Here is a 26859-nt window from a genome sequence, read left to right as displayed (position 1 = left end):
TAGTAAGGTGAGTTGGGTCGCGGAGGTCCTGCGGCGGGTGCTACGAAAGAGACGACGATACTGTGGGGTCTGAGATAACTACTTGATACGGCGAGCACTTGTTGAAAGCAGTCGTTAATCGACGGGGGGAAGGGGGGTGAAGAAGGCGAGGAGAAGATAAGAAAAGAAGAAGAAGAAGAAGAAATAGCACAGAAAATGTAGAATGTCGAAAAAGGGCCGGCCGCCGATTTCGTGTCTGGCGCAGGGGTTCTCCCGTGGGCGCGAGACGGAAGCTTAGATGGCCGGTAAGGTATGTATGCGGGCGGGTGTGTGTTGTGCCTGGGTGCAAGCAGCGGAAGCTATCGACACCTACTAGGAAGGGACGGACGGGGAGGGTAGCTCCACACGGTACTGTGACGTCCAAGGTCAATTGAATGACTCAGACCCGGCCGGCTGCGGAGGAAATGGTGTGAGCCCGTCGGGTTTTCAGCAATCTGAAAAATCGGAGCGGGAGAGAATGGACGAGACGCCTAAGGCTGAAGAGCGATGTGATGTTTTGTGTAGATGCTGGGATGGGAGAGAGAAAGGGAAGAGATGAGAGGAACCTGGGAGGAACCTGAGAGGATGGGCGACTGTTCAGTGACGGCGAGAGAGAGAGAGGCCTGTGCCTGTTGCCGGGTGGGCGCTGCGCACCGCGAAACAGGGGGGACTTTTGGGGGGAGCCAGGTGCTGTGCTGAGCCCGGAGAGCCACGCACGGGACCAGAGGCGCTGCGCTTTACTGGGCGAGCGCGTTGATGAACGCGTGCTATTGGCACGGTGCTCGTGACGCCTGGCTCCACCGACTTTGTCCGCAGAGAGCAGCTGGAGCCGGGTACTCCAAAGTACCGCTGCCCTGGTCCCTCGCACCAAGTCTCGGCGATATGCAGCCCAGTAAGACAAAGGGGTACATACATACAGTACATAGTTACAAGGCACCGTTACGTCGATTTTGCGGTCCGAGACGCGCTAACTAATGGTGTAGCGTAGCGTGCGCAGTAGAACGGCATTTGCGATAGGACGCAGTGATAACACCACCGACCCGGCCTGCACGATCCGGGAACCGCGCAGGAGCTATGTACTTGAATGTAATCCGTACACTGCAAAGTGACCTCCGTGCTGCGCAAACGGAAAAAAAAACCAGGTATTGTATGTACATACACTACACCTCGGACCGGTAACGTTATGGAGGTGTGGGCAGAAACACGCGTGCAGCTCTTCATTCGCGACATCTCTTGCGTCTTCGGGGGCGATGTTGAGATCATCGTCGAGTGGCATGAGAGCTCAAGGGGGAAAAACGGCAAGCTGGGGCCGAGCTCCAAACGCTGTGCTGATGCGCATTTGGCGTTCCGATTCCTCCCGCTGGTGCCTCGAGGTTGATGTCCTCTTCCCCGATTCATCTGGCAGCAACAGCTGTCGCTGCACAAGACGCAGGTGTAAGGTGGTCTGGCCAGGTCGGTAAGTATCAAGTACTGGATGTATGTACGGATTATTCCGTACACTGCAGACCTCCGCAGCAGTATTAGCGTAGCGGCGGTTGATCTGGGAATGGGCGCTTGTTGAGCGACCCACTCGCCAGACCCGAGGGTTCGCATTCCGTCGTCAACAAGTCGCGGTCGCTGCGCTAACACGATCGTGAGGCACCTCGTGTACTGTATGTACGAAATACAATGTATGTACTATATGTACAAGTCGGTTGGCGGCTCGGCCCACATGCACATTGACATCCTCGCCGATCGGCCCGGTGTTACGCAGAGATGCGGCAACAGTCATGTAGCCGGAAACAACGATCTAGCAGTGGCCGGTCCAAGAAGCGAAGGGACCAAAGCACCGATAGCCGCTACCTCGATTTGCACCAGATTGTCCGGCTCGCTACTCTAGTAGCGGCTACTCCGTACAGGCACTAGATACGGAGTACTCCGTCAGAGTGGAATCCGTATGCGTACAGTACATACATCCACTGCCTCCGTGCTGCCCTGCCTCTTACGTTGGTGGCTTCGGAATCAAAGCGACAAGGGACCAATAAGCAGGGTGCATCCATTCGTTGAGAAAGGCATGGGGTGCAGTCAGGTGGTCGACTCGCTCAATCCGTCGCGGGCACGCTCCTCGCTGCGGCTGATCTCAGGAACAAGTTGCAACGAGGGTCCACACAGTTTGCGTGCTCCTGATGCGTTTAGTCTTGCCGTACGCGGCAAGAGGCAACAAATAGTGTACTGATCATGAAAGGGGTTGCTTATGCCGTTTCCGTGGCGTTTGTCGTCCGTTTCGTCTCTGTCATCCTGCGACACAGTGTGAAAAGAAAGAAAGTAAAAGAAAGAAAGAGAGAGAGAAAGAGACCACTCCCCGGAATCGGGACTCGGAGCCGTCTGCCGGAAGACGATGCTGCATTGCATTGGGACGTCGACTGCAAAGTGAGGCTTGCTGTTCCTTGTGGAGATAACTAGTTGGCTATCAAGGTGGTCCACCTTATCGGCTGGCCTCCTTTATCGCCGCCGCCTATCATCAGTAGCGCTTCCTCGTTTCGGTCCAGCATTTGCACACATGCAAGAGAGAGAAAACAGCCAGGCAACAACTCGATGCAGCGTATGTGGGAGTACATACATACAATACAGCAGCTCATAGGCCCGGACATGCCCCAGTTGGCCCATATCCGGTCGAGCCCCAGGATCCAGAACTATCTAACTAAAGGTTTGAATGTGCAACTCACACCGCGGACCTGGCGGTCAAATTTCCTGCATATCCGAGATCCAATGCCAAGCACCAACCAAACGCAATACGCCCAGCAGAGGAGCTCGGAAACAAGACCGATTTCTCGTCTTTCCGGGGAACCCTGAACCTCAGACCAATGCCGCCTCTCTGGTCTGAACTGGAGCTGCAGCGCAAGGCTTGCGTGAGCCTGCCACGTCTCGGCCGGGCTCCATTTTCGCGTGTCTGTTTGTTGCCGTTACTCACCAGGCTCCTTGTGCACAGAACTTCCTGTGCAGTACGGCTCTATCAGAAGTTTTATTTACAGTGTGTCAAAGTGGTGTCATGAGCTTCGCCCTTCCGTCAAAATGTTCGGTTCCGGGGTTCCCAAAGGTGTTGTCAGGCTCGTTTCAACCAAGGCCTCTCTCACGTTAGCCCACCCTCCCCGCGCTCAATCCCCCACGCCCCTATTCACGAGGTCAAGGAAGGGCAGCGCATACCTGCTTGGGGCATCCAAAGCAACGGAACGCCTCCAAGGGGGCGAAGGAAGGGTGTGACAAACGCGCCAACCACTCACACCGGGTCAACGTCGCGACACGGCAAGGCCAATTCCCGCTGTCAATGGCCACAAGAGCACAGGAGCGAGAACGATGGCCGTCCTGAAGTGTTCGTATACATGCATGTAATCTGTACATGTACGTGTCGATGGGAGGAGACTCGATTGCCTGCACTCGGTGCTATGGAAATTGAGAAAAAGTAAGCCAACTTTCATCATCGACCACGGCCCATTGGCGCATCCTGAGAGGCCAATTGGCCCCCCCGACTCGGTCGAATGAACGAGGACGACTCTCCCACGTCAGCTGCATGGTCATCTGCGATCTTCTCCTCGAGCGTCCGCGCAGGATTTCAGTACGCACCCCAAATGGGAAAAAACAATGTGTCGCCGTGCCATGCGAGCTTCAAAAGTTTAGTCTCAAACTGCCCATTTCCACCTTTCGATTGTCTACATTCTCTCCCTTCAAAAGCTCTCTCACCAAAAGGGCACCCCACAGCCGAGGATTTGGGCAGCCATAACTCCCTGCAGCCCACTGCAATCCCCCTTCCTCCCCCCCTTTTGGCCTTTTCGTCCACTCACTTACGCCACTGCGGCGAGTCCATTCAGACGAAAAATGTACACTTATGCTGTCGTTGCATCCGCTGTTTGATGTTTAGACACGTGGGTCCCGCAAAAGTCAGGGGATGCCTTCCGAAGTGGGCAATACTTAACCGGTGCTCGAGGGTCGTCCGCTGTTTGCCTAACCACGTAACCCCCCACCCCCTTCTTCCTCCCCCCCCCCCCCCCCCCCCCCCCCCCGAATATGCCACGGCTTATAGTACTAGTAGACGCAGTTATCTGAACAGACCTGCCCATTTGGGGTTGCGAAACTGGCGGCGACTAAGCGCCTTGATAACCCAAACAATCACGACGACGACAATATTTAAAATGACAAAACTTGAGGAAAAGTGGAGGGGGGCCCAAGGAACAAAGAAAAGGAAGGAGAAGTGGAAAGTCGAAAATGAGGAGGCAGAGAGGAAGTCATCTCTCGTACTCCGCGATGGCTGATACTCGAAACTGATACTGGAAACACCTCAGAACACCGTCACTGAAGCATGCTTGCTGTGATCCGTCCATGCACAACAGTTCTCATGCTCTCTTGCACCCTCTTTCAAACGGCCGTTCGTCCGGATTCAGAAGAGCAGCAAACCTCGTATCCCGCACCCCAGCCCCTTCTGAATTTCCCGGCCATGAGAAAAGGTCCTCCTCGGCCGGCAACTCGAAATACAGGGTCCTCATTCCCGTTGTTTGTGTATTTTTTTTTATTACCCACCGGCCGGGCGTCACCAAACCGCCTCCCGCAGCCCCGGCCCGCTCAACCTGCGTCCCCGTTCCTGCTTAGGACGCATCAAGCTGCGTTGTTGCCTTCTCCTCTCCGCCTCCTCCACTCCCCCCCTCCGGGGGCCCCCTTTCCCTCCCCCTGGCCCGCACCGGGGCAATCCATGTCCGCATTGTCATGTCACATGGTTGTGTGCCTGACGTGCGCAACAAGGAAGAATACGACACGCAATCCCAGCCGAGGAAGCGGACATGGATTCCGCAGCAGAGAACACCAAACGGCCGGCCCAACCGCCCAGGCGAGCGGCAAGCCTTGGCTCCGGCATTCTTCAGGTCATCTTCAGGTCAAGATCGAGTCTCGCTGACTCCTTGTATGTACATACGCGTGGCCAACCATGTATATTTGCTCTTTTATCTCGCCATCCGTAATCACTCCTTCCTCATGCTGGACAGGCCGTAGAGAGAAACTCGGAACCGAAAAAGACCTCCACGATGGCCGACTCCACGTCCAGCGACCCGGATGCAATATTGAGTGCGTCTTCTCGCAGTAGATTTCCCAACTCGGATCTAGCCCGGGTCTAAGTCGAAAACCATAGTTTTTTCCCTCCAGTGCTCCAATGCAAGCCGATTATGATATGGCATCTACAAGAAAAATACACAAGACACTGGCTGACGGTCACGATGCACTCTTCTGTAGCCCCCCAAATCTCCTCCCCTCTGAAACTTTCCGAACCTCGGGGTTTTTTTTTTATTTGGTTCTCCTTTCTCTAATGGCCCTCGGTTACCTTCGCCGTCGGCAGCTCGGCCAGCGCCTCACCGATAGTCTTGATAGCTCCCCGAAGCTCCTCCTCGGTGATGACCAAAGGCGGCGCAAACCGGATGATGTTGCCGTGTGTGGGTTTAGCCTTTACCTCCGCAGTTAGCATCTTCCGCCTTGCCTCCTTCTTACGGGAGAATTGGAAGATTTGGAGAAAAAAAAAAAGGACTCACCAGAACCCCCTTATCCTTCAGCAACAGACACAGGTCCCACGCCGTCCTGCCGCTGGCCCGGCTTTCGTCGATGACGACGGCGTTCAGCAGCCCCTTCCCCCTGACGGTCTGCACGATCGGCGATTGGAACGCCTCGACGCCCTCCCTGAAGATGCGGCCGAGCCGGTCCGCCTTCTCCACGAGGCCCTCCTCCTCGACCAGCTCGAGGGCGCGGATCGAGACGGCGCAGCCGAGCGGGTTGCCGCCGTAGGTCGACCCGTGCGTGCCGGGCTCGATGACGCCCATGACGGCGCGGTCGGCCAGCACGCAGCTGACGGGGTACATGCCGCCCGAGATGGCCTTGCCGAGCGTGACCATGTCGGGCCGGATGCCGGCCCACTCGGAGCAGAGCATCCGCCCCGTGCGCGCGATGCCCGTCTGGATCTCGTCGCAGACGAGGAGCACGTTGTGGCGCCGGCACAGCTCGTGCACCCGCGCCAGGTAGTCGTCGTCCGGCACCACCACGCCCGCCTCCCCCTGGATCGGCTCCACGATGAAGGCGGCCGTGTCGCGCCCGTGGGCGTCCAGGACGGCCTCCAGGTCGGCAACGTTGTTGTACCGGATCGGCGCCCCCGTGCTGGGGTTAATGGCGCCCACGTTGGGCAGGTACGGTCCGTAGTTGCCGCGCGACTCTGGATCGACCGAGAGCGAGACGGCCGTCATCTGGATGGGGGGAAAAGAGACTTTTGTTAGTGACTGTTTTTTTTTGTTTGTTTGTTTTCTATTTTCTATTTTGTGGTGTCATCTTGCGTATGCGCGCAGAGATGGGATGGGGTGACAAAGCCAGGGCTAAGTGAGCTTACCGTCCGGCCGTGGAAGTTGTTGCTGGTACTGAAGACGAGGGCCTTGCCGGGCGCCACGCCCTTGACCTTGTACGCCCACTTGCGGGCGATCTTGACGGCCGTCTCGACGGCCTCTGCGCCCGTATTCATGGGCAGCACCATGTCATACCCAAACAGCTGGCGGACCTTCTCGGCCCAGACGGGGAACACGTCGTTGTGGAAGGCGCGCGAGCTCAGCGTCAGCCGGCCGGCCTGCTCGGTCAGCGCCTTGATCAGCTCCGGGTGGCAGTGGCCCTGATTGACAGCGCTGTAGGCCGAGAGGAAGTCGAGGTAGTGCTTGCCCTCGGGGTCCCACACGTGGACTCCTTGGGCGCGAGCGAACACGACGGGAAGCGGGTGGTAGTTGTGGGCGGCAAACTCGTTCTCGGCGGCAATGGCGCTCTTGGTGGACGCGGCGTGGTACCGGTCCTTTGACGATGCGGTGTTGGCCCCGCGAACGGGGGAGTTGTCCTTGTCTGCGTGGGGTGCCATTGTGTGTCACGGTGTTCTCAAATTCAGTCCCGGAGGGCTCTCAAGAGCTGCGCAGTAGGCTATTGGCGTGATGCGCGTCGTAGTGCGTTGAGAACACTCTGGTGATCAGGTGGGATGGGGGGGGAGGAATGACGATGGAGGGGCCAACGCGATAGATGAGGTGTGCCCCACTGACAGAAGAGATAAAAAGAAGCTTGTTTGTGATATCCGAGCTGAAGGCTTGCCTATCACTAGGGTATCAAATGGATTAAGCAACGGCAGAAGGCTTGAGCTTTGTGGCAACTCGCTCGTATGGTAATGGACACTTGGGGGAGCGAACACAACACAGAAAAAAAAAGGTAAACACCTAACAGCCAACCGAGCTTGTTGGTGGGAAACCACTGGGGATTTTGTAGGCAGCTCTCACCCTAACTTCGGTCTCCCGATGCAGACGAGACCGTTTCTCTTGTGGATTTCGTGAAACGCCACTATACTCCTAAGTGCAAGTGGAAAGCGGCGTCAAGGGCGATATGACGGCAGCAACCCCTCACGTGGGTCCCAAGATCCCTGAGCATCCCTGTGTATTGCCGACGCTGAGCGGGCCTGGCAGTCCGATTGTGGCACGAATGCCTGGCCCGCCCGTCAATGTGGTCCCAGACCTCCGAGGCCCTTGTCCACGCCGTGCTCGAGAGGCGTGCGACTTGGCGTCTGGTGGCCACGGTGGCCACGGTGGCTTGAGAAATCGCTCATTGGACCAGTCGTCCGGGGCCTCCGGGCCCGCAGCGAGCCTTTGGGGTCAAGTTTCTTCAAAGCAACTCCGAACCGAGAGTTTGCGGTGGAGGTCTCGGTGCCGGTGGTGCATGGGGAGCGGCGCCGACTGGCCAACCGCAGTCAGGTGATTTGCAAACGAGGCATCCAGTAGCGCGGTAGGGCTGAGTTGGCCAATCATGAGTGAGCTTCCAGGTTTGGGTTACTCTGTACGCAGATGAGGGACCAGACTGGCACCTGGGAGAGCTTGGACATTTGGCAGGGGACAAATGCACCCCAACCGAGAAGTGGCCGGTGTGAATTTACGCTGGCGACCTCCTGACGACCCCTTGATTCCGGGCACAGCAGCAACCTGCACCCCGCCATGAATTCCAAGCCGGCTCCCGAAGGGCTGCCGGGACGGCATGAAGCGGGTTTCGTGGGAGAGCCCCCGAGACCGAAATCAAAAAGAGAAGAAAAACATGAGACAACACGGAGGTATGAGGTCCACGCGCAGGTCGCAGCTGCCCAAGTCGGCGATATCCTCAGGGTGCTGCTTCTTTTCCGGTTCATCAATGCTCTCTGCGTGCGCACCTTCTTCCAGCCAGATGAGTACTTTCAGGCTCTCGAGCCGGCATGGCGCGTTGCGTTTGGAGCCGATAGCGGCGCATGGCTAACCTGGGTACATCTTTGAACTTCCGTCCCCGCAATATTCTCTTTTGATGATTGCTGTTCCTGACGCGGGATGACAACTCAGGAATGGCAACACCAGCTCAGATCGTCATTGCACCCAGCCATCTTCGGCCTGGCTTACAAGGCCGCCGAAAGTCTCATGAGCTCGCTGAGCTTGTTCCCGCCGTTCAAAGCTCTGATGCTTGTGGCCTTACCTAGGACACTGCAGGCCGTGTTTGCCGCGCTGGCCGACTTCTACACATGGAAGCTGGCCATGGATATCTACGGGAGACAGAGCAATGCTCCGTGGGCCGCAGTGAGTGGTGTTCTCTCTGACCAACGCTGTCGATCGCGAAGCTGATCCTTTATAGCTCTGGATGACGGTGCTTAACCCCTGGCAGTGGTATTGCTCCACCAGGACCTTCTCCAACTCACTGGAGACGACCCTGACAATAGCTGCGCTGTGCTACTGGCCCTGGGAGGTCTTGATTGATACGAAAGCGAGCAGGAGCCAGCCGTTGCAGCAAGAAGGAAGGCTCTCTAGGTAGGATCTGCTGATATCGAGCACCCCGAACCCGGCTAACACGAGTAGTCTCCGTATATCCCTTGTGCTCGCAGCCGTCGCCGTGTTGTTGCGGCCGACTAATCTGCTTATATGGCTCGTTGTCTCCGGCCTTTCACTTATACGGCTGACCCCCCTTGGAAACTCGCCCCTGCAGACGTCAACCATCGTTATTCTGCTCCGTGAGAGCATCATTTGTGGAGCGACGGTTCTCGCAGTTTCTCTGATCTCAGACCGCTTGTATTTTGGCTTCTGGACGTTCCCGCCCTACAAGTGGTTCTATTTCAACATCTCGCAGTCCCTTGCCGTCTTCTACGGCCGCATGCCTTGGCATTACTATGTCTCCCAAGGCGTGCCCCTTCTCACCACCACATTCCTCCCATTCACCATTGTCGGCCTCTACAAAGCGACCTCTTCAACCAACACCCTCCAATCACGAATTCTCAAGACGCTCAACCTCTCCGTCCTGACCATGATCACCATTCTGTCGTTCATCTCCCACAAAGAGGTCCGCTTCATCTATCCCCTCCTCCCGATGCTGCACATCCTCTCGGCGCCTTACTTTACGGCCTTCTTCACTCAGCCCGCCTCTTCCTCCGCCGCGCCATCGTCCGATGGCCCGGTCAGCCTTCGCCGCAAATTAACCCTCGCCAATCTCATTTCCCTCAATATTCTCCTCGCCGGCTACCTCTCTCTGTTCCACCAGCCCGCGCCTCTCTCAGTCCTCTCCTTCCTCCGGACCGAATTTGAGCGCATCCACCCGGACGCCTTGGACATCGATGTTCCGGCCTCCCCACAAGGAGGGAAAGGTGAGAAGGAGCTCTTTGCCCTCTTTCTCACCCCCTGCCACAGCACACCGTGGCGTTCGCACCTTGTCTACCCGGCCTTGCGGGCCCGCGCGCTCACCTGCGAACCGCCGCTGCATATCGCCCGGGGGACCAAGGAACGGGAGACTTACCTGGATGAGGCGGACCGTTTCTACCTGAAGGATGCGGATGGGATGTACGGGGTGAGGTTTCTAGGTGAGGAGATGTGGCCACTCGCGGCTGGAAACGAGAGCACAGGAACAGCGAAGAGAAGGGTTGGGGAGGTACCGAGGTACATCGTGGGGTTTGAGGGAATCGAGCCTGTGTTGAGGGCGTTCTTTGAGCACGGTAACGACGGGAAGGAGGCGCCGGGGAAGGAGATGGGGGTCACCCTCACGAGGGTGTGGTCGGCATGGAACGGGGCGTTTAACGAGGACTGGCGAAGGAGGGGTCGCTTGGTGGTTTGGGATACGGGACTTTATCAAGGCTCCCGTGGAGAAGAGAACAGAGAGGAGGAGGGCAGGGTTGTTGATGAGCTCTGAAAGGGAGGCTACGTGAGGCAGGGAGTGTATAACATTAATCGAATTGTAAGATAATGCAATTAAAACCGAGACTGCGGTAATTTCGAAAGCCAAGTCGGCTTTGATTGAAAAAAGCCTGGCAAAGGTAGATTTGGGTATTTTTTTCTCTGTTTGTTTGACTGCCTGTCCAGGAGAGAAAACCAAGACGAAATATTCCGACCGCTGCCTCCTATGATGGCTTATATGGAGGACGCGAAACGCCGGCCCATTGCTCATGAACGTCGTCGTAGCTGTGCTGCCTCACCATATGCAGCTCTCTGCCCCTTGGAACCTCTGCCTGTATCACACACTCACGATCTGGCAGCCTCCAACTCTAGCTCGAGTTGCCGGATCCGCTCGCTCTGGTCCTGTGTGCCTGTGCCGACCCTCTTCTTGAGCGTTTCCACCTCGGCAGCCAGACGAGAGATGAGCTGGGTCTGGGCTGTGATCTTTTCCGTTTGCGCGCTGATGACCTGGCCTTGCTGCTCAATCAGCTGTTTGATCTGCGCCAGAGAGGCCTCGAGGGCAGGGCTCGCCGGCGAAGCCGAGGCCGCAGGACGAGTGGCAGGTGCCGCAGATGGTTCCGAAGACTTGACCGGCGACGAGGGTTTTGCTTGAGGTGGGGGGGCATTAGTTGCGATGGGCTCCGGTTTGGCAGGAGACCGGACAGGAAGAGTTGTGCGCGGGGCGGGGCGCGAGATCTCTTCAAAGCTTGAGGTCTCGTCTTCATCTTCAACTGCCTCGACATCTTGGAACTTATTCGCCATGGCAGACATGGAGGTCTTCTGGTCTGCCACCGTCGCCGGTGCACGGACCGGGGTAGGTGCCGGCTCGGGCTCCTTCTTGGGAGCCGGTGCGGGCGCCTGGGCAGGAGTAGGCGCAGCAGCGGGAGACGGTTTGTAGTCGGCGGGGACTTCGACCGGCGCTTTGCCTTCATACACGCTTTCCAGGTCAATCTTGGGCGAAACAGCTGTCTTGCCATCAAACCACTCCTTAGCAGACATAGCAGGCTTGAGACCGGTGGCGGGAGGATAGATGTCGGACTGGAAAGTCTCGGCACGGCGCGGCACGGTGAACGAGATGGGCTCGATGTAGGTGTCGTTGACGGTCTTGTAAGCCCGCATCACCTCGTTTTCGTGGACATTGATGCCGCGGCGCGGCAGGAAGGCGATACCGCGCTGGGGATCCGCAGACTTGTACTCGGAGAGGAATTCGAACTTGTCGTTTTCGTACTCGAAGTAGCGAATGTTGCCGTCGCTGGGACAATCAGCATGTGCATTCTCTTTGTTGGAATGTAGAACTTGACATACCCCTTTCCTGCAAGATAAAGGCAGTTTGATCCCTCGTCTGGCGGACATTTGGTTAGCAATAGTTCTGCACATTGAGGCATATTGCCGGCTTACCCCAGAACGGCATGCAGACACCAGAGATGGAGTCGAGGGAGGTGAAACCGCCGATGGGATCCTTGCGACCTGGCTCCCAGAGACCAATTTGCCGCTCGCTCATTCTGGAAAATCCGGTGGTAGCAATGCGGTTATGCTCGCCCATCCACACTGCGCGGCTGTTTTTGGCCCCTTCGTGGCCCGGATATTCGTGCACTGGCTTCTCCTGGCGCACATCCCAAACGCGCAGTTTCTTGTCCCTTGAGGTGGTCACAAGCATCGCGCCGTTCGCGCTCCAAGACAGACTTTGTACCACATCGGGGTGCTTAAGCGTGAGCCCAGCCTGACCCGTACCAATATCCCACAGCTTGATGGTCAAGTCGCCGGAAGAGGACGCGAGGATGTTCTCGGCCGCAGGGTTGAAGAGAACATGGCCGACTTTCCTACAAAGCAGTGAGCACGGAGACGCAGACTCCTGGGAAATTCGGTGGATCACACCTTGAGTGACCAGCCAGCTTGCTGACCGGCGACACATCGGTAATCTCTTCAGCGTCGGTGTAGAGGGTGAAGCCCTGGGGCACCTCCCAGATAAACACCTTGCCGTCGTCGGATGCGGAGGCGATGAGACGGTCATTGTGAGGGCACCTGTGGCCAAGATCAGTCTCGCATCTTCCACCTCGCAGGATAGCAGTCGAATGCTTGCGACGCACCAGTCTGTGTCCAGCACAGCAGCAGTATGGCCCCGGAACAAAGGTATTTGGTCTGGCAGCTTGCCGCGCTCGTTCAGGGGGATGACGGCAAAAGCCCCACCGCCACCAGATTCCCAATTGACGGAAAGGTACTCGGGGTTAACCTAGCACAGCCCGATTATCAGTAGCCAGTTGGAAGCGATACAATGCGGGGCATCTTTTGAGAGCGAGAAACACACACCTTCACCAGGTTGGTGTCCCAAGCATTGCGGCTGATATGGAGATTGTCATAGCAGAATTCCTTCTTTGTCGGCTTTCCAAAGACGTGTCCTGGTTAGAGGATCGGTCAGCAGCTGTCGCATGCGAGGCCGCTGTCTTGTCGCAGGAACGGAGCACGCGAGCGTGTGTAGCTCAGAGATGCCTACGATATTTCGACGCGCGAACAAATCGTCCGGCCATTGGATCAATCGGCTAAAAAGAAGGAAAGAATCTAATGCTAGAGGAAGGCGGATTGCGAGAAAGATATGTAGGTGACAGCGGCTGCTTGTCTTGCGACACCTCCTAGAGCTCTGTTTAGGAGAAACCGCACAGTGGAGTCTTGGGAGTTGGAGGTTACCCCGTTCTCACTCAGACGGGGTTATGCTTGGCAAGGTAGCACCCAGCTCCCTGAGCCCCCTTTAACTTAGCACATGGCCCGTTCACTCTCTGTTCCTAGATGCTCTCTGATAGGAGCTTGCTGGGTTGCCCCTCCTTTACTCGAACGATATGTGCTCGAGATCACAGTGCTCAACTGGAGAAGGGCAACGAGGTCGAATAATGGAAGACATGGTCGTGTCTTTTGCACAAGAGTAAGAACTTCAAGTTAGACACGTTTATCCCGGGTCCAAGCTTACGATCCTGCGGATGCCAAGAAGTCTTTGGCTACCCCGCGATAATCCCTGAATTTGGAACCTGCTTCCATCTAAGGCCGACTGGTGTAGTGGTTATCACGTCTCGTTCACAAAGTTGAACTCAGCTGGAGTAATACCACCGAGAAGGTGCCAGGTTCGATCCCTGGGTCGGTCATCCCTTTTGTCTTGGAACTTTTCAATATTTTTGTCTTTACGTGAATGCGAAGCAATGGTGCTTCTTACTGCACCGCGTTCTTGCCGTATAATACCTACCACCGCTTCTGGAGGGTAATCATGGCGCCAATCCGAGAGAGCTTCATGAAAACACCAAGACCGCGGGGAAGTTGATATCTGCTAATTTCTGGAGTTACGTGTTTTTTTTTTCAAGAGCCAGAAACGGTATGTTTGAGAGTGTTATATGCAGAGGCAAAGAGCCTGATGACAGAGCATGTCTTCAACGAGGTTCGATGCTCACCAACCACGCTTTGACCAACCAGGCAATCTCTAAACACAGGAAAGCTTGCTTCGGCAATCCATGCATCAAGCCCCGAGATGCACCACTTCTGCTAGACTAGTTATTCTCCACAGACGGTCGCAAGAGACCGTGCGGTGTAACACTGCGGCCTGAATTCGCACCTCGCCACATCGACTTTATACGAGGACCAGGGCTCCCAAACGGTGTCGACTGTGCGACGACCTGTTGATGCGATGGCGAGCAAAGCCAAGTCCCGCTGGGCGGACGACGAGGCCGACGCAGAACTCGAGGCGCAATTGAAGAAGGAGAAGGAGGAGAAGAAACGCCTCAAGGCCGAGAAGGCTCGCAGGCTTGAAGCAGAGAAGCAAGCTCGGGAAGCTGCTGCCGCGGCCGCGGCCGCAGCACAAGCACAAGCACAAGCAGAGGGCGACGGCGCAAACGGGCCTCCAGCCAAGCGACGAAGGATATCACCCGAACGCGAGACGGCGCAAGCTGCCGGGACATCGGAAGGCGGTAACGATGCACCAAAACTTCTACGGTTCGATGGCGGCGTGTTCGGCAAGTCTCGCAGCGTCGAGAACTACGACAAGCTCAACGACATCGAGGAGGGCGCATACGGCTGGGTGTCGCGGGCGAAGGAGGTTAGCACAGGCGAGGTGGTTGCGCTCAAGAGGCTAAAGATCGACCCCAACGACCGCGGCGGGCTGCCGGTTACTGGACTGCGCGAGATACAGATCCTGAAAGACTGTGATCACCGAAATGTGGTCAAGTTACGGGAAGTGGTCGTGGGAGACGACACGAGCAAGATTGAGAAGTTAGTCCCCCCCTCTCTCTCTTCGAACGCCATTTTAAGCCTCGTGCTCACATTGTTCTCGTTGTTCCAGCATCTTCCTCGTCCTCGAATTCCTCGAACACGATCTGAAATCCATCCTCGAAGACATGCCCGAGCCGTTTCTCGCGTCCGAAGTCAAGACCCTCCTCCGACAACTCGCCTCGGGGGTAGCCTACCTCCACGACAAATGGATCCTCCACCGCGACCTCAAGACCTCCAACCTCCTCCTCAACAACCGCGGCCAGCTCAAGATTGCCGACTTCGGCATGGCGCGCTACGTCGGCGACCCGCCACCGAAACTAACCCAGCTCGTCGTCACGCTCTGGTACCGCGCCCCCGAACTCCTCCTCGGCGCGTCTCGGTATACGGGCGCCATCGACATGTGGAGCGTAGGCTGCATCTTCGGCGAGCTCCTGACGCGCGAGCCGCTCCTCCAGGGCCGCAACGAGGTCGACGAGCTGACCAAGATCTTCGAGCTCTGCGGCGTCCCGACCGAGGAGTCCTGGCCGTCCTTCCGGCGGCTGCCCAACGCGCGGGGGCTGCGCCTGCCCTCGGGCGGCAAGGCTACCGGGTCCGCCATCCGTGCCAAGTTCCCCTTGCTCACCGCTGCCGGCGTGAGCCTGTTGAACAGCCTGTTGGCGCTGGATCCGGACAAGAGGCCGACCGCGAAAGAGATGCTCGAGCACGAGTATTTCAAACAAGACCCCAAGCCGAAGCAGGAGGCCATGTTCCCGACATTCCCGAGCAAAGCCGGGCAGGAGAGGAGGCGGAGGCGGGAGACGCCAAACGCGCCGGCGCGGGGCCAGCAGGCGGCAGATCTTGGCACCGTGGATTTCAGTGGGATATTCTCGGGGAGGGAACGGGAGGAGAAGGGAGGGGGGTTTTCGCTGCGGATGGTGTAGAGGCTGCTCCGTGGCGCATATCCTACTAGGACGGCGTGGTCTGGTTACCGATAGGCAATGTGCCAAAAGAAAGTCTGAGAGACGCATGAACGTCGTAAGATATGCTTCATTAAGCTACCTGATAGATATGCAATGTCATGACGCGGAGATGATGCAAAAGATGCTGTCACCCCGTCCTGGTCTTTTTTCGATTTTGAGCCCGACCTGGGCAAAGTGATGGCCCGAACAAAATGCTGAACAGTACTCGATCCAACGCCCTTTCCGCTCTTTGCACTCCGTATTAGTGTAACAAGTTGACCGAAACAAGACGACCGTATGCCGTCCCAAGAAGAGAAAAAACACATTACAAGGCATATATCCGCTGTCCCCACCACCGCCACCATCCCCACCCCTTTCCACATATTGCTTTCCACCTCTTTCACCACTTCCGGAGCTCCGTTTAAAAAAACGCTCCGAAACCGGTAACAAACCAAGTGAAGCTGAGGACTGTCACAACGCTCATCACGACGGCGACGCCCACCGCGCGGTTGTCCAGCCCGGATGTGGCGCCGTTGCACGACGCACACTGCCATCCGTCACCGGTATCGGAATACGGTTGCGGCTCGTACAGACCAAACATAAAGCCCGAGAAGGGAGCGAGATATCCCGGCTCGGGCGTCGCACTGATGCCGCCGTCGGCATCGGCAATCACCAGCGTGTATTGCTCCGTCAAGAGCGGGTCGGCCACATGGCTCTTCTGGAACTGCTCCGTGTCCCACGTGTACGAGCCAACCGTGCTGTACGACATGTTCTGTGTCAGCGTCCACGGCTGTGGCACCTTGCTGCACTTGAGGTAGAGGTCGATGCCCGTCGGCGTGGCCTGCACGTCTGTGTAGTTCCACCCCCACGTCACGTAGTCGCCAATCTTGTATAGCTGGTAGCCATCCGTCGCCGCGGGCGTCACCATAACCACGCTGCCGACAGGGTCCTGCGGGTCGAACTCGGTCTTCTTGGGTGCACTCGAGCGTGTGCTCTTGCCCGTCTCCTTGGCGGTGCGGGTCCCCGACGTAATACCACCCGTGTTGAGATTTGTCGAAATAGGGTCTGACGTGTCCCGGGAGGTCGTCGACGACCCTTCATCGTCGCTGTTATCGGACGCGGACTTGGAAGGTGTGGGCGTCGGCGTCGGAGAAGAAGAATCTGCAGAATGCGTGTTAGACGAGCATGCATGCACATACACATAAAGGGTGTCGCTGCGATGGTACGTACCATCTTGAGAATCATCCTGTCGAACCACCAGCGTATCGAGTTCTGGAAGCCATCTTGGCCATCCTAACGCAGAGACCGCCGGCGTCAACGACAGCAACGCCACGGCCAAGTGGCCGGCAGATAGAGCAGCCTTCATGTCGCGGGGGCGTTCTTTTGCTGCTGGAAGGGAAGACCACGGACGACTGCGGACAGCGTCCTAATTATTTCAATCTCCGGGCTCTACAACAGCACAACCCGGAGACTCTTTTGAACGCCGGAAAATTGGTCTGTGGTGGTGGGAAGAGGAGAGTCGGGTTTGAGACGTGGCACGGCGTTGGCGGCAATCTGCCCCTATTACCAGGAATCGGGCCCGAGCGAGACGACGAAGAGACACCGGACGAACCGGAGAGTAAAAGCGTAGATAGCTGGAGGTTTAGAGCTCAGGAAAGCAAATAAAGCGAGCGTTCGGATGGGAAGCGAGCGTGGTTGCTGAAACAAACAGGTCGAAAACGAGGGGTTCTGAACGACTCTGGAAGCAGAACGTAGCGATCGGGAAACAGTTGGAATGCAAGATTGCCCCGGCCTGAATTTGATGGAATCCAGCGACTGGGCGGCTTGGCCAAACCTTGATGGATGCGCTCGGAGCCTACGAGCCAATGGAAGGAGCGGCTGGGCCAAGCTGGGCCCAGAACCGGTCGCTGAGTGGACAACCAGGGTGCCAGTGGGCTGACCGGATATCCCCAGGCCAACACGACAACTCGTATTTGTGGCGAGGTGCAATGGTTGGAGGAAGGAATTTAGGCACGCGCTCTGGTGCCGTGCAGCAGCATTATTTTTAGCGGTTGCTCCAACACGAGGATCGAGAATGAAACCCTGATATCCCAGCCGCGCGCACTCGTGTATTCCGTACATGAATGTACACAGTAACCTGATTGTTATCGTGTGGATAAGAGGCGAGATTCCCCGGCAGCAAATCGACCACCTATTTCTTGTCTTGTTCCGTCACTTCTCTCCGCGCCGAGCACATCGTCACAGCCCAACCACTGAGGAACCATTTTTGCGCCTGCACTGAGAGCGACCCCGATGCTCCTATATCGCCAAAGCATCTGCTCCGTGCACTAGATTCTCGGGCGACACCAATCCAGTGCAGAATTTAGTTGCCGTGAAACCTCTGCCTCAGCGCCCGCATTCGAACTTTGTATTTCGCAGGAGCACTCCTCAGGAACGTTCCTCGGTCTGCAATCTGCCATAACGATGGCCCACAGCAAGCGGCGTCGAGGCGCTCAAGCGTGTGCCACCAACATTCGTGCGAATACAATGCTTGTTTAGTGGATTTTGGTGAAAACAGGTGAAGTGAGCTCATACCAATCTGTGAACCTGACTAGCTATCTCATTTGGCTAGTGTCATCGGGCTTGATGATGATTTACCCCCCAGCAACTTGCAGCGCAGATCACGGGCTATGCCATGATTTAGAACTCATGGGGACTGAATCTGGGTAGCGTATCCGGTCTACGAAATAGCTTACACAAGGATAATCCTTGGCACCAGTTGCCTGCCCGCGAGGGTGGAAACCATAAGCAGAGATGCGGTTTTCTGGCTCTCTGCCATTGATTTGACTTTCCTTTGAGTAGCTATCCTGTGAAGTTTAACTGACTCAAGTAGTAGACTACGATTCCTGTCTCCCTGGTCCCGTTCTGCCTGCTGTCGAAGCCTTTTCATTAGGACAAGGGATTGGTCATCTCTTCTCGTTGATGGCACAAACCATAATGAGATGGGGCCCCTCCCAACCAACGGATCAGAGGTGACGCAATTAGTTAGGTGCTGATGAAAGTTCCAGTCCCCAAGGACAAGCTCGTCCTCTAGACAAGAGGTGCCGATGACCTTGGCGGTCGGTATATACACGTTTCCCAGAGCCGCTATATTCGTGCTGCATCTTCCAGGAACAGAATGCTGATCGTCCAGGTACGGATAGTTGTAGCGGAGGTCATGGATCGTCTCATCGCTCGATTGCACTTGCCGGGAGATGGAAGTTCCACAGAGCATTTTAAGTGGTGGTCTGTGTGCCGGTCTAGCACGCAAATCGTTGCATTCGCAGCCAAACATTGGCGGGCACAGCTGGATTCCAACTAAGGTACTCCGCAGTGCGGCCTCGTCACTGCAGCTACCAAGTGCTTAATCGCCTTCCATTGGTACCTTACCTATCGAGTGTGTACCTTAAGGCACCTACCTCCTTCACAGCCAACCAACTATCCCCAGAGGGCAGCCGCTTGTGGGAGCGAGGTCTTCCAGAAGCAGGCAAACCTCCGGAGATCCATTTACTCTCTTTTCCAGGCTTCACTTTTTTATTCTGTTTCGTAAGGCAACTATGACGTCGCCAGAGGGAAACACGGTCACGATTGGCCGCGAGTATTTCAACACGCTCCTGCGAAGGTATGTACATGCCTGCCGTGAACCGTGTGGTCGGCTATCGCCGCGGTCCCGCAGCCATGGGCGCCCAAAGCTAACATGCCCCGCGCGGCGCTGCATCATAGGGCAGAATATGTAGGTCATGACATGGTGTTGTCAATACCATAATGCCAGCCAAACCGGGCACTGCTGACCGTCGCAAGAATTCCAAGCCTCTTGAGTCAACTGGAAATTTTGCTTCTGTGGTCATTTCGCGGGCCGAATATGACAACCTTGTGCTGATCGCCAGACAATATGGTACGGCCCAGTCCATCTGTATGCGTCTAAACTGACCCTAGAATTCGTTGGTTGACTTGCTCCAGGCAATCTCAGACGGAACCTCCTTCGCGGCGGCGTAGGAGAGGAGACAGTAGATGTATGAATCTCTATAGCCTTGGGAACGGCCGGTCGGCCCGCGACAGCAGTTGACGGATGGCAGCTTCTTAGCCAGGATGACGAGACCATCCGAAGGGCACCCACCTCGGCGGCGAACCAACAGGCGGATCCCAACGAAGACGGAGGCGCCCGCCTAGACTCGCCCACGCCGGATCCATCGGCTGCTTATGCCCAGCAGAAAGACACGCAGCACAGCCCCCGGCATGGTCGCTCGGCATGGGCCGACAGTGATGTGGACGAAGCTGATAACGACGACGAGAACGGCGCCAGTGAGGCTGGTTCGCGCCCCGAGGACCGCCCTGGCGCGAGGTATACTAAACCCCAGGGCCAGCGCCCGCAGTTTGAGCGCCAATGTGCCCGTACCCTTCAGCTGTCCAACCTAGCAGAAGGCACAACCCATGCCGACATTGTGAATGCTGTGCGTGGCGGGATGCTCCTGGACATCTTCTTGCGCAGTCACGATCGCTCCGCCACAGTTTCTTTCTTAAACTCGGAGGATGCGAAAAAGTTCTATGAACATGTTCGCCGGCATGATTTGTACATCAGGAACAAAAGGGTAGGCAAGGTTTCCGGTCCTGGTTGTCCCGTTCTGTTATCATTGACACGGTCATCAGGTCGAAGTCAGGTGGAACGATCGCCAGTTCATCCTTCAGGGTCACGTAGCGAACAAGATCAGCATGGGTGCCAGTCGCAACTTGGTGATCCAGGGGTACGATAACAGACATACCGAGGACGTCATCCGCGGGGACCTGGACCACATCCACACCCTGGTCGTGGTCAAGATCGAGTTCGTCGGCAGCAGCTGTTACATCGGCCTGAACTCTGTCCATAACGCCATCTACGCGCGCCAGTGCATGCTGACTCGCCTGTGCGTACCCAACCCCTCGCTGCCCCTCATCCACCGCCAAGCTGACAAGGAGCAATAGGCGATACAAGGGCAAAAAGATCAGCTTCGACGTCGACGAATGTGCGCAGCCTTATCCACAGCCAGCGCCCAAGCCGCGAAAGGAGGTGGCCCCGCCCAGAAAGAAACTCGCCAGGGTGCCGAATCGCTTCCAGCTGCTGAGTCCGGACGACGGTGATGACGACGAGATCGCGGCAACGTTCGGGACCAAGAATGCGGTAGGGATCACGGCCTAGAAGTAAGTGTTACATCACCACGCCTGCTCGGCCCTCTTCTTGGAGCATTAAGGATGGTATGTCAATGGTTAGCGGCAAGCAGCTCGAACGGGATTGCACGGGAAATATTATGACTTTCATGAATCAGCAGAACAGGGCAGAACATGGCAGAACCAGGAGGAGATATGGCTTGATTTGTACCGGCGGCTGGCGTTTGGAATGGATACCCGTGATGATCTTCCGGGATGATATATGGTACGCTGACTGGCAGCCGGGAACCATCAAGAAGGCCGCATAGTTGTTCACTTTCTTCAATGGTCGGCCGCGCCGCTTCTCCGCAGGGCATCGTAACATCATCTAGTCTGGACGGCTTGGTATCTCAAGCGACTTCACATTGCGCTTGCGGTAACGGCTTGGGACATCTCTCCTATATGGCTGGTCTGGGATGGCTCTATTCTCCGTGATGTGCTGAGGAGAGTGGACAGCCCCGTAGAATAAGCCAATAAACGTTCTGCCGGTTCACCCATATGAGTAGCAGGCAGTTGGAAGGGCAAAACCAGGAAACCAGAGAAGTACGCGATGGGCCAGGCTCGAAATTGACTATTTTATAGCACTATTTGCTAGGCCCGTGAGAAGTGCAGCGCTGATCGAGAACCAACCCACCGAGTCGCTGCGCGAGAGGGTGCCGCAGCTAGCTTTGAAACCGATTCCCGATCCGAATCCTCTTCCTGCGCCCCCAACCATTTGAGACCCAGAGTCCGCCGCCTAGTTTGATTCCTGACACTGTCCCGATATATGTGTTACAGACCGGCGACTCTACGGCGCCGGAGATACAAACGAGTCAGACCATCCAGCCAACAATGAACCGCTCTTCTCACTCCTTTAACGGCCCGCGTTCGTCACTGATTCCAGGTACGACAGGAGGAAGTTCCGGTCCGCCGGCGAAATGGGTGTTTGGCTGCCACGCCGCGATGTTTGTCCGCTGCCACCAGTGCCGGAAGGCTCATTTGCTCCAGCCGACGCAAACGAGGCCACGCGCGAGCGAGGGGTGCTACCCGAACGGGGTTGTTCAAAAACCGTGGTCTCCTTGCCTTTGCCCTTCGCCTCTACCGTAAACCCTGTTGGTGAAGCCTGTTGTGACTGCTGCTGCTGCTGCTGCCCTTTGCTAAAAAGCGAGAGAAGCTTTTGTTTTTGCTCAGAATTGGAGTCTTTGCGGCGCTGCTGCATGCCTATCGACTGTTGGAACTGTTGCTGTTGTTGGAATGGGGAAGCAAAATGGGTGCTAGACGGTGACTGCGATGCGTAGGGGAGGCTGGCCGCGTGAGCGGCTGCGTAATTCGGCTGTGGAGATCGCTTGGCTTCCTGTTCCATGTAATGTGAAAAAGCTCGGTCACGCGGAGAGGACATGCCTTGGCGGCCAGTGTTCCCGGCATCCTGCCATGTAGAGCCCATCGGGCTGAGGCGCTGCTGCAGTCGCTGTATCTGGGCTTGTGCGCTTGCGAAGTCCTGGGAGTTACTGTGCTCTCCCTGCTTTGGCCGACTCAGAATTTGGACAGGCCGATAAGGCCGGTTCAATTCGGAATCGGTCCTTCCAGGCGTGTGGTTGGCTCCCGGAGCCGAGGCAAGCAATTCGGCGGCAGACGTCGCTTTGTAGCCCGGGCTCCCTGTATCATTATGCCTGGTGGTTCCGGGACTCTGCTGTGAACTGCCAGGCTGCATTTTGATCTCGTTACTCAACGGTGACCTGGGGCCTGCTTTTTTGAACATTTCCAATAATGCAGAGCGATGGGTGTCATTCGGCTGGGGAAATCTGGATCCAGCCTGCGGGTCAGACGGCTGTATCGCACGTGGCGACGTCCCTGCAGCCGTCACGGGAGGCATGGGATGAGGCAGAAGCTGTGCTGCAGGATTTGATGCCTGCGTTGTAGAGGCGGCGTTCGCCCAAGATGCCGAGTGATACTGGTTCTGCTGAACCGACACTGAGGCGGGGTTTTGGGGAGCACTTCCGTGGGCTTTGTGTTCACCGCCATCCCGCGTACCATACTTGAAGGTATTCAACAATGCCATAGCGTGGTCCGTTAACTGGGCTGGTTTTGGTGTTTGCTGCTGAGTCGCATACGAATCGTTTGCGCCAACAGTATACGGACTTGGAGCTCCAGGTTGATTATACTGACCGCCCGCCGGAGCATGCGGACCTCTCTGATAACTTTGTTGCCCATTCTGCTGGCCATGCTGCCCCCCCTGACCAACCGCATCCAGGAGCACCGGGGTCGGTAGGATACCCCTGGTAAGCACAGACTGCTGGACCTGCGGGGGCAATGGCTGTGGGTGTAGAAGAACCGGCTCGCTGCGTTGCGGTTGTGTAGAGCTAATGAATGGGTTGCGGCCGTATGTTTGTGACATGTCGTGGGCATGGGCACTGTCTTGACCGGCATATGCAGGAGCCGTATTCTGCATTGAACTTGGCGTGACAGGGAAATTTGATGGCGGTTGATAGTTAGGAGCCGGTTGCCCGTAGGTCGAACCGTGGTGGTGCGGGGCGTGTGCTCCGGGACCACTCGTGTGAGCGAGATCCGGTGCAGTATTCGAAGTTTGAGAATGAGGATGGTGAGGTTGCTGTGGAGCTTGCTGAGGCTCTGCGCTCTTTCTTAAAAGTGCCATCAAAGCTTCTCCCTTGCTGGCGGTCGAAGAAGAGGGGCTCATCTGCAGGCCCTGAGTTGGCGGTTGGACTTTGAGAAGGCGCTGGAGTTCGCGCGTCGCACCCTCCATTGTCTCGATTGCTGGGGTGCCATTCGACGGCCCAGGGACAGGCTCGACATGAGTGCCGATATCGTCCTCGGTGAGAGGCTCTTCGGCGGGAGGGTGAATGGCCTGGTGAGAACTGCTGGCGGCCGCTCGGCTGGCGTCCTTTTTCTTTTGTTGAAGCACCCACTTCTTTAAGGGGACAAGAAACGGGGCAACCATATAGAATTTGTTGGCGTTGGACGCGGCGGCAGCATTGTCATGGGAACTGTTACCCTTCTTCCGAAACGCGGGCAGCTCCGAAAGCTTGTACCACTCAACCTTGCTGATCTCTTTCCGCGTCTTGGGCTCGAAGACGGTGTCCATTGGAACGTTGCGGAAGATGTATAAACGGATCTGCTGCTCCCGCATGGAGATCTGGATGTACTTCACTTCGTCATCCTTAGGCACGAGTCCTGCTTGCCTAAGGTCGAAGCCAGTCTCCTCGTATACTTCGCGGATGGCACAGTCAAGGTCGTCTTCGTCTTTGTTGATCTTGCCTCTGGGGAAGCTCCAGTTTGCGCCCTTCTTCCAGCCCTTGACAAGCACCGTGGAGTCCATGGCCTCATTGAGCAGGATGGCACCCCGAACCGGGACTCTCGTCTTGTATTGCATAAACTCTTCGAACGCGCGCATGTGGTTCTCAGCCGAGAAAGGCGCCAGCAGAGGACAATGCTGGAATATCCTTAGGCAGAAACTTCGGAGGGACATGGATGGCAGAGTCGGGTCCAACGGACGGATGAAATCTTCGTAGAACCATTGCGCCTCTTCAACTTGGAAACATATACGCGCGACCGATGACAGATCCTCCTTTGGGAGGTGGATGATAAAACGGACGCAAAGGTCGTCCAACCCTAAGCACAAGTCAGCACGACGCCGTCAATCTCCCAGGCTATATAATGCCCCACAATCTTCGAGTTGCATCTTGTTTTCGGCCATGGCGACGTCTTGTCACGAGCATATCCACGGCGATCGATGAGAAATCGATGAGCGTTTGCTGGCTATACCAAAGACTTAGGGAAGGTAGGATTTCGATCGGGCGTCTTGCGAGTAGCAGGCTGGTCGGGTTGCTGTCGTGAATCGAGCCGAGGGCGGGGGCCAAGCTGCAACCTGCCCACAGATGTGTTGCAGGGACAACAAAACAGGTACAGATGGCTCAGCCAATGGCCGTGGTGCACGCTTCAATTGAATATGTGGGAATATGCCCGTCAGCGTCAGAATGAGAAGCGATCGGGCGTTCCGAATATCGCCTGGGAGGTAAAACTTGGAAGAATTTGACTTGCAATGTGTGCAGACGTGGACGACATTCATTTGTCTGCGCCCAACAGTCTAACGATAATGACGGTGGCGTTGGAGGGGAGGTGTGGCGGACTAACCAATGCAAGTTCCCACCAGAGCGCAAGGCAAGCCACAGACGTAAGACTGTGGCAGTGCGTTGTTCGTGCGCAGTAACTGGGGTGCCTAAGGAATAATAGGTACTGTGCGGAGTACATAGCTACCCTGGCATTAGTGTCAAGAATTCTTTGTATCTCGATACCGAGCTCAGGTATTTACGCCGTAGTAGATCTACTTTGTACTGTAGAAGCATTGATTGGTCCTTGAGACTGGGCCCTTGCTAGTGCGCCAGCGGGGCGTGGCCACTAGTAAGTAGTAGTAAAGATGCCTTTCGGCAGACAGGAACCCTCCAATCCTGGATGTCGGACATCATCGCCAGAATCAAGGCTTGAATTGCACACCAATCAAGGGTGGGATGACAGCTCAGTGGGCGAGAGCTGACACCAATCTCGAGCAGAAATGAAAACAGGCGGCCCGCGCCAAGCTATAAGCCAGCAGCCCTAAACCACTTTTGCGAAATCCTTCACAAGCCACGAACATCAGACGACCAGAATACTAGACGGTGGTTCCCCAGACTAGCGTCAGAAGTGTTTCCAAACCGGGCCTCATAACCGCGCGCCTGAAACTATACAAGGCGTGCCGGCCAATCCATATCACAGCCAACTGCTGCCAGCTCGAATTGACAGCCATCTCACCCAGTGCCATGTGGGCAAGAATGGGGCCGCTTTTCCTTATATCCTGACATCCCTACTCGGTGTTTCTCGGTCTTCTCGTCTTATGTTTCATTCAGCAATGGCCTCAAGCCTTTCAGAGTTGCGAGAGAAGAGTGCCTGGCCACAATGGAAGTCGCTGTAGAGGGCAAAGATCTGATTGATTTTCTGGAAAGCTGTAAATCAAAGCGACCTAACTCAGAGGTAAGTGAAACGGACTGCAATCTTCGCCGAACGAGGGTGCTGATGTTCACAACACCAGGATCCATGGAAAGACAAACGCGGAATAATGCGCAAGAAGAGAAAAATCTTCGAAGTCAAAAGAGATATAAGAATCGATACACAAGACATGGAGAAACTCAGAACGGTCTGTAAGCGGGCACACCATTTGGACCATCAGTTCCATTGTTGCTGCTTCGGCGCGAGCCTTGGATGGTCGGCAATCCTGGGTCTCATTCCCGTGTGAGTCTGGCTTCAGCGGCACTGTGGGAAACACACTTGGCTAACCGCCATTACTAGTATCGGCGATGTCCTAGAGCTAATCCTGTCGGTTTTACTGGTGTGGGAAGCCTCCAGAATCTATGGTGGCTTACCCAGTAACAAGAGAAGGTTGATGTATCTCTACATCGCACTTGACTTCTTGGTGGGCTTCATTCCGGTCATCGGGGATTTCTTCGACGTTGGCTACCGTGCCAATACTCGGATTGCCTGGGTTCTCAACGATCACTTGATGGACAAGGCAATTAAAAGAGTAAGAGCAGAGACTGGGCAGCCAAGTGGGATCAACGGGGAGAAAGATCGTGACCTGGAACAAGGCATCGTGCGACATGTTGAATCATTCACGGCTCCAATGACGGTCCCGCCGGCGCGGACAATCCCCCCAGGACGCAATTTGACCGGACCGCACGATCCTAGAAATCCATATCGAATGCAAGGGCGGCGTCATTAAGCGAGCTGGAAGCTAGGTGGTTAGTTTGGATACCTCTGTACTGGAACCACTAGCTTAGATTAGGTTCCGAAGCAGTTTCCTTTGAATTCAGACATGCTGGTTCTGCCATCGTTTTTCAATAGGTAAGCAAGATAAGAAGTGTTGACTTTGGTCTGGTTTAAGAAACCATGAATGGCCAGTACCAGACTAAGCCGTCTGCCGGAACACTCTTCGAATTGTAATGTCGCGTTTTAAGTAAAGAGTTTGGCTTCAGGCTGGTCAGGCCACCCAAATGTCCACAGTCCATGATTATTTGTGATTATGCTACGATGACAAACTACACTTCTCCACGCGTACCCGCGAGTGGACTACCAAGGATGAGCTCCATTCCGCGGCCAACACCAACGGCCACTACCGGGGAAACCTCACCAGAGATACACCCCCGTCAGTCCTGTCAGGAACGTAGCAAAGTATAGACCGGAGGTTCATAGCCATTCAGGGCAGC

At 56.0% G+C, this 26859-nt stretch overlaps 8 protein-coding genes and 1 non-coding gene across 9 annotated transcripts; 5 read left to right on the top strand and 4 right to left on the bottom strand.

Moving 5' to 3' along the window:
- Positions 1–5097: 5097 nt before the first annotated feature.
- On the bottom strand, positions 5098–7121 carry MYCTH_2303566 (uncharacterized protein). Its single transcript, XM_003662614.1, has 3 exons — positions 6407–7121; positions 5565–6266; positions 5098–5479 (listed from the first exon to the last, which is right to left on the bottom strand). Exons 1-3 carry the CDS (start codon positions 6914–6916, stop codon positions 5342–5344), a joined length of 1350 nt encoding a protein of 449 aa, XP_003662662.1. The 5' UTR covers positions 6917–7121; the 3' UTR covers positions 5098–5341.
- An 820-nt stretch (positions 7122–7941) lies between these two features.
- On the top strand, positions 7942–10389 carry MYCTH_2303565 (glycosyltransferase family 22 protein). The gene is made up of 4 exons (XM_003662613.1): positions 7942–8324; positions 8400–8630; positions 8686–8858; positions 8907–10389. Exons 1-4 carry the CDS (start codon positions 8028–8030, stop codon positions 10222–10224), a joined length of 2019 nt encoding a protein of 672 aa, XP_003662661.1. The 5' UTR covers positions 7942–8027; the 3' UTR covers positions 10225–10389.
- MYCTH_2303561 (uncharacterized protein) lies at positions 10389–12942 on the bottom strand. The gene is made up of 7 exons (XM_003662612.1): positions 12739–12942; positions 12555–12643; positions 12335–12477; positions 12123–12269; positions 11646–12067; positions 11553–11589; positions 10389–11499 (listed from the first exon to the last, which is right to left on the bottom strand). Exons 1-7 carry the CDS (start codon positions 12770–12772, stop codon positions 10554–10556), a joined length of 1818 nt encoding a protein of 605 aa, XP_003662660.1. The 5' UTR covers positions 12773–12942; the 3' UTR covers positions 10389–10553.
- Positions 12943–13278: 336 nt separating this feature from the next.
- Positions 13279–13378, top strand: MYCTH_t97. Its single transcript has one exon. It is a non-coding gene; the product is annotated as a tRNA-Val (tRNA).
- Positions 13379–13675: 297 nt separating this feature from the next.
- Positions 13676–15646, top strand: MYCTH_2303559 (uncharacterized protein). The gene has a single exon (XM_003662611.1). It carries the CDS (start codon positions 14618–14620, stop codon positions 15410–15412), a length of 795 nt encoding a protein of 264 aa, XP_003662659.1. The 5' UTR covers positions 13676–14617; the 3' UTR covers positions 15413–15646.
- MYCTH_2303558 (uncharacterized protein) lies at positions 15633–16895 on the bottom strand. Its single transcript, XM_003662610.1, has one exon. The coding sequence runs from the start codon at positions 16794–16796 to the stop codon at positions 15852–15854; it is 945 nt and encodes a 314-aa protein (XP_003662658.1). The 5' UTR covers positions 16797–16895; the 3' UTR covers positions 15633–15851.
- Positions 16896–18874: 1979 nt separating this feature from the next.
- MYCTH_2303549 (uncharacterized protein) lies at positions 18875–20723 on the top strand. The gene is made up of 8 exons (XM_003662609.1): positions 18875–19070; positions 19172–19181; positions 19250–19343; positions 19409–19461; positions 19525–20037; positions 20096–20349; positions 20408–20623; positions 20704–20723. The coding sequence occupies exons 1-7, from the start codon at positions 19006–19008 to the stop codon at positions 20619–20621; spliced, it is 1203 nt and encodes a 400-aa protein (XP_003662657.1). The 5' UTR covers positions 18875–19005; the 3' UTR covers positions 20622–20623; positions 20704–20723.
- Positions 20724–21214: 491 nt separating this feature from the next.
- MYCTH_2303547 (uncharacterized protein) lies at positions 21215–24244 on the bottom strand. Its single transcript, XM_003662608.1, has one exon. The coding sequence runs from the start codon at positions 24090–24092 to the stop codon at positions 21483–21485; it is 2610 nt and encodes an 869-aa protein (XP_003662656.1). The 5' UTR covers positions 24093–24244; the 3' UTR covers positions 21215–21482.
- An 826-nt stretch (positions 24245–25070) lies between these two features.
- Positions 25071–26508, top strand: MYCTH_2303545 (uncharacterized protein). The gene is made up of 3 exons (XM_003662607.1): positions 25071–25630; positions 25689–25888; positions 25946–26508. The coding sequence occupies exons 2-3, from the start codon at positions 25776–25778 to the stop codon at positions 26373–26375; spliced, it is 543 nt and encodes a 180-aa protein (XP_003662655.1). The 5' UTR covers positions 25071–25630; positions 25689–25775; the 3' UTR covers positions 26376–26508.
- Positions 26509–26859: the final 351 nt, after the last annotated feature.

The sequence above is a fragment of the Thermothelomyces thermophilus genome, chromosome 3 (genome assembly GCF_000226095.1).
Source record: "Thermothelomyces thermophilus ATCC 42464 chromosome 3, complete sequence".
Classification (NCBI taxonomy): Eukaryota; Fungi; Ascomycota; class Sordariomycetes; order Sordariales; family Chaetomiaceae; genus Thermothelomyces; species Thermothelomyces thermophilus.
The sequence above is the reverse complement of the archived record's forward strand: the minus strand, read 5'-3'. Positions and strand labels throughout refer to the sequence as shown.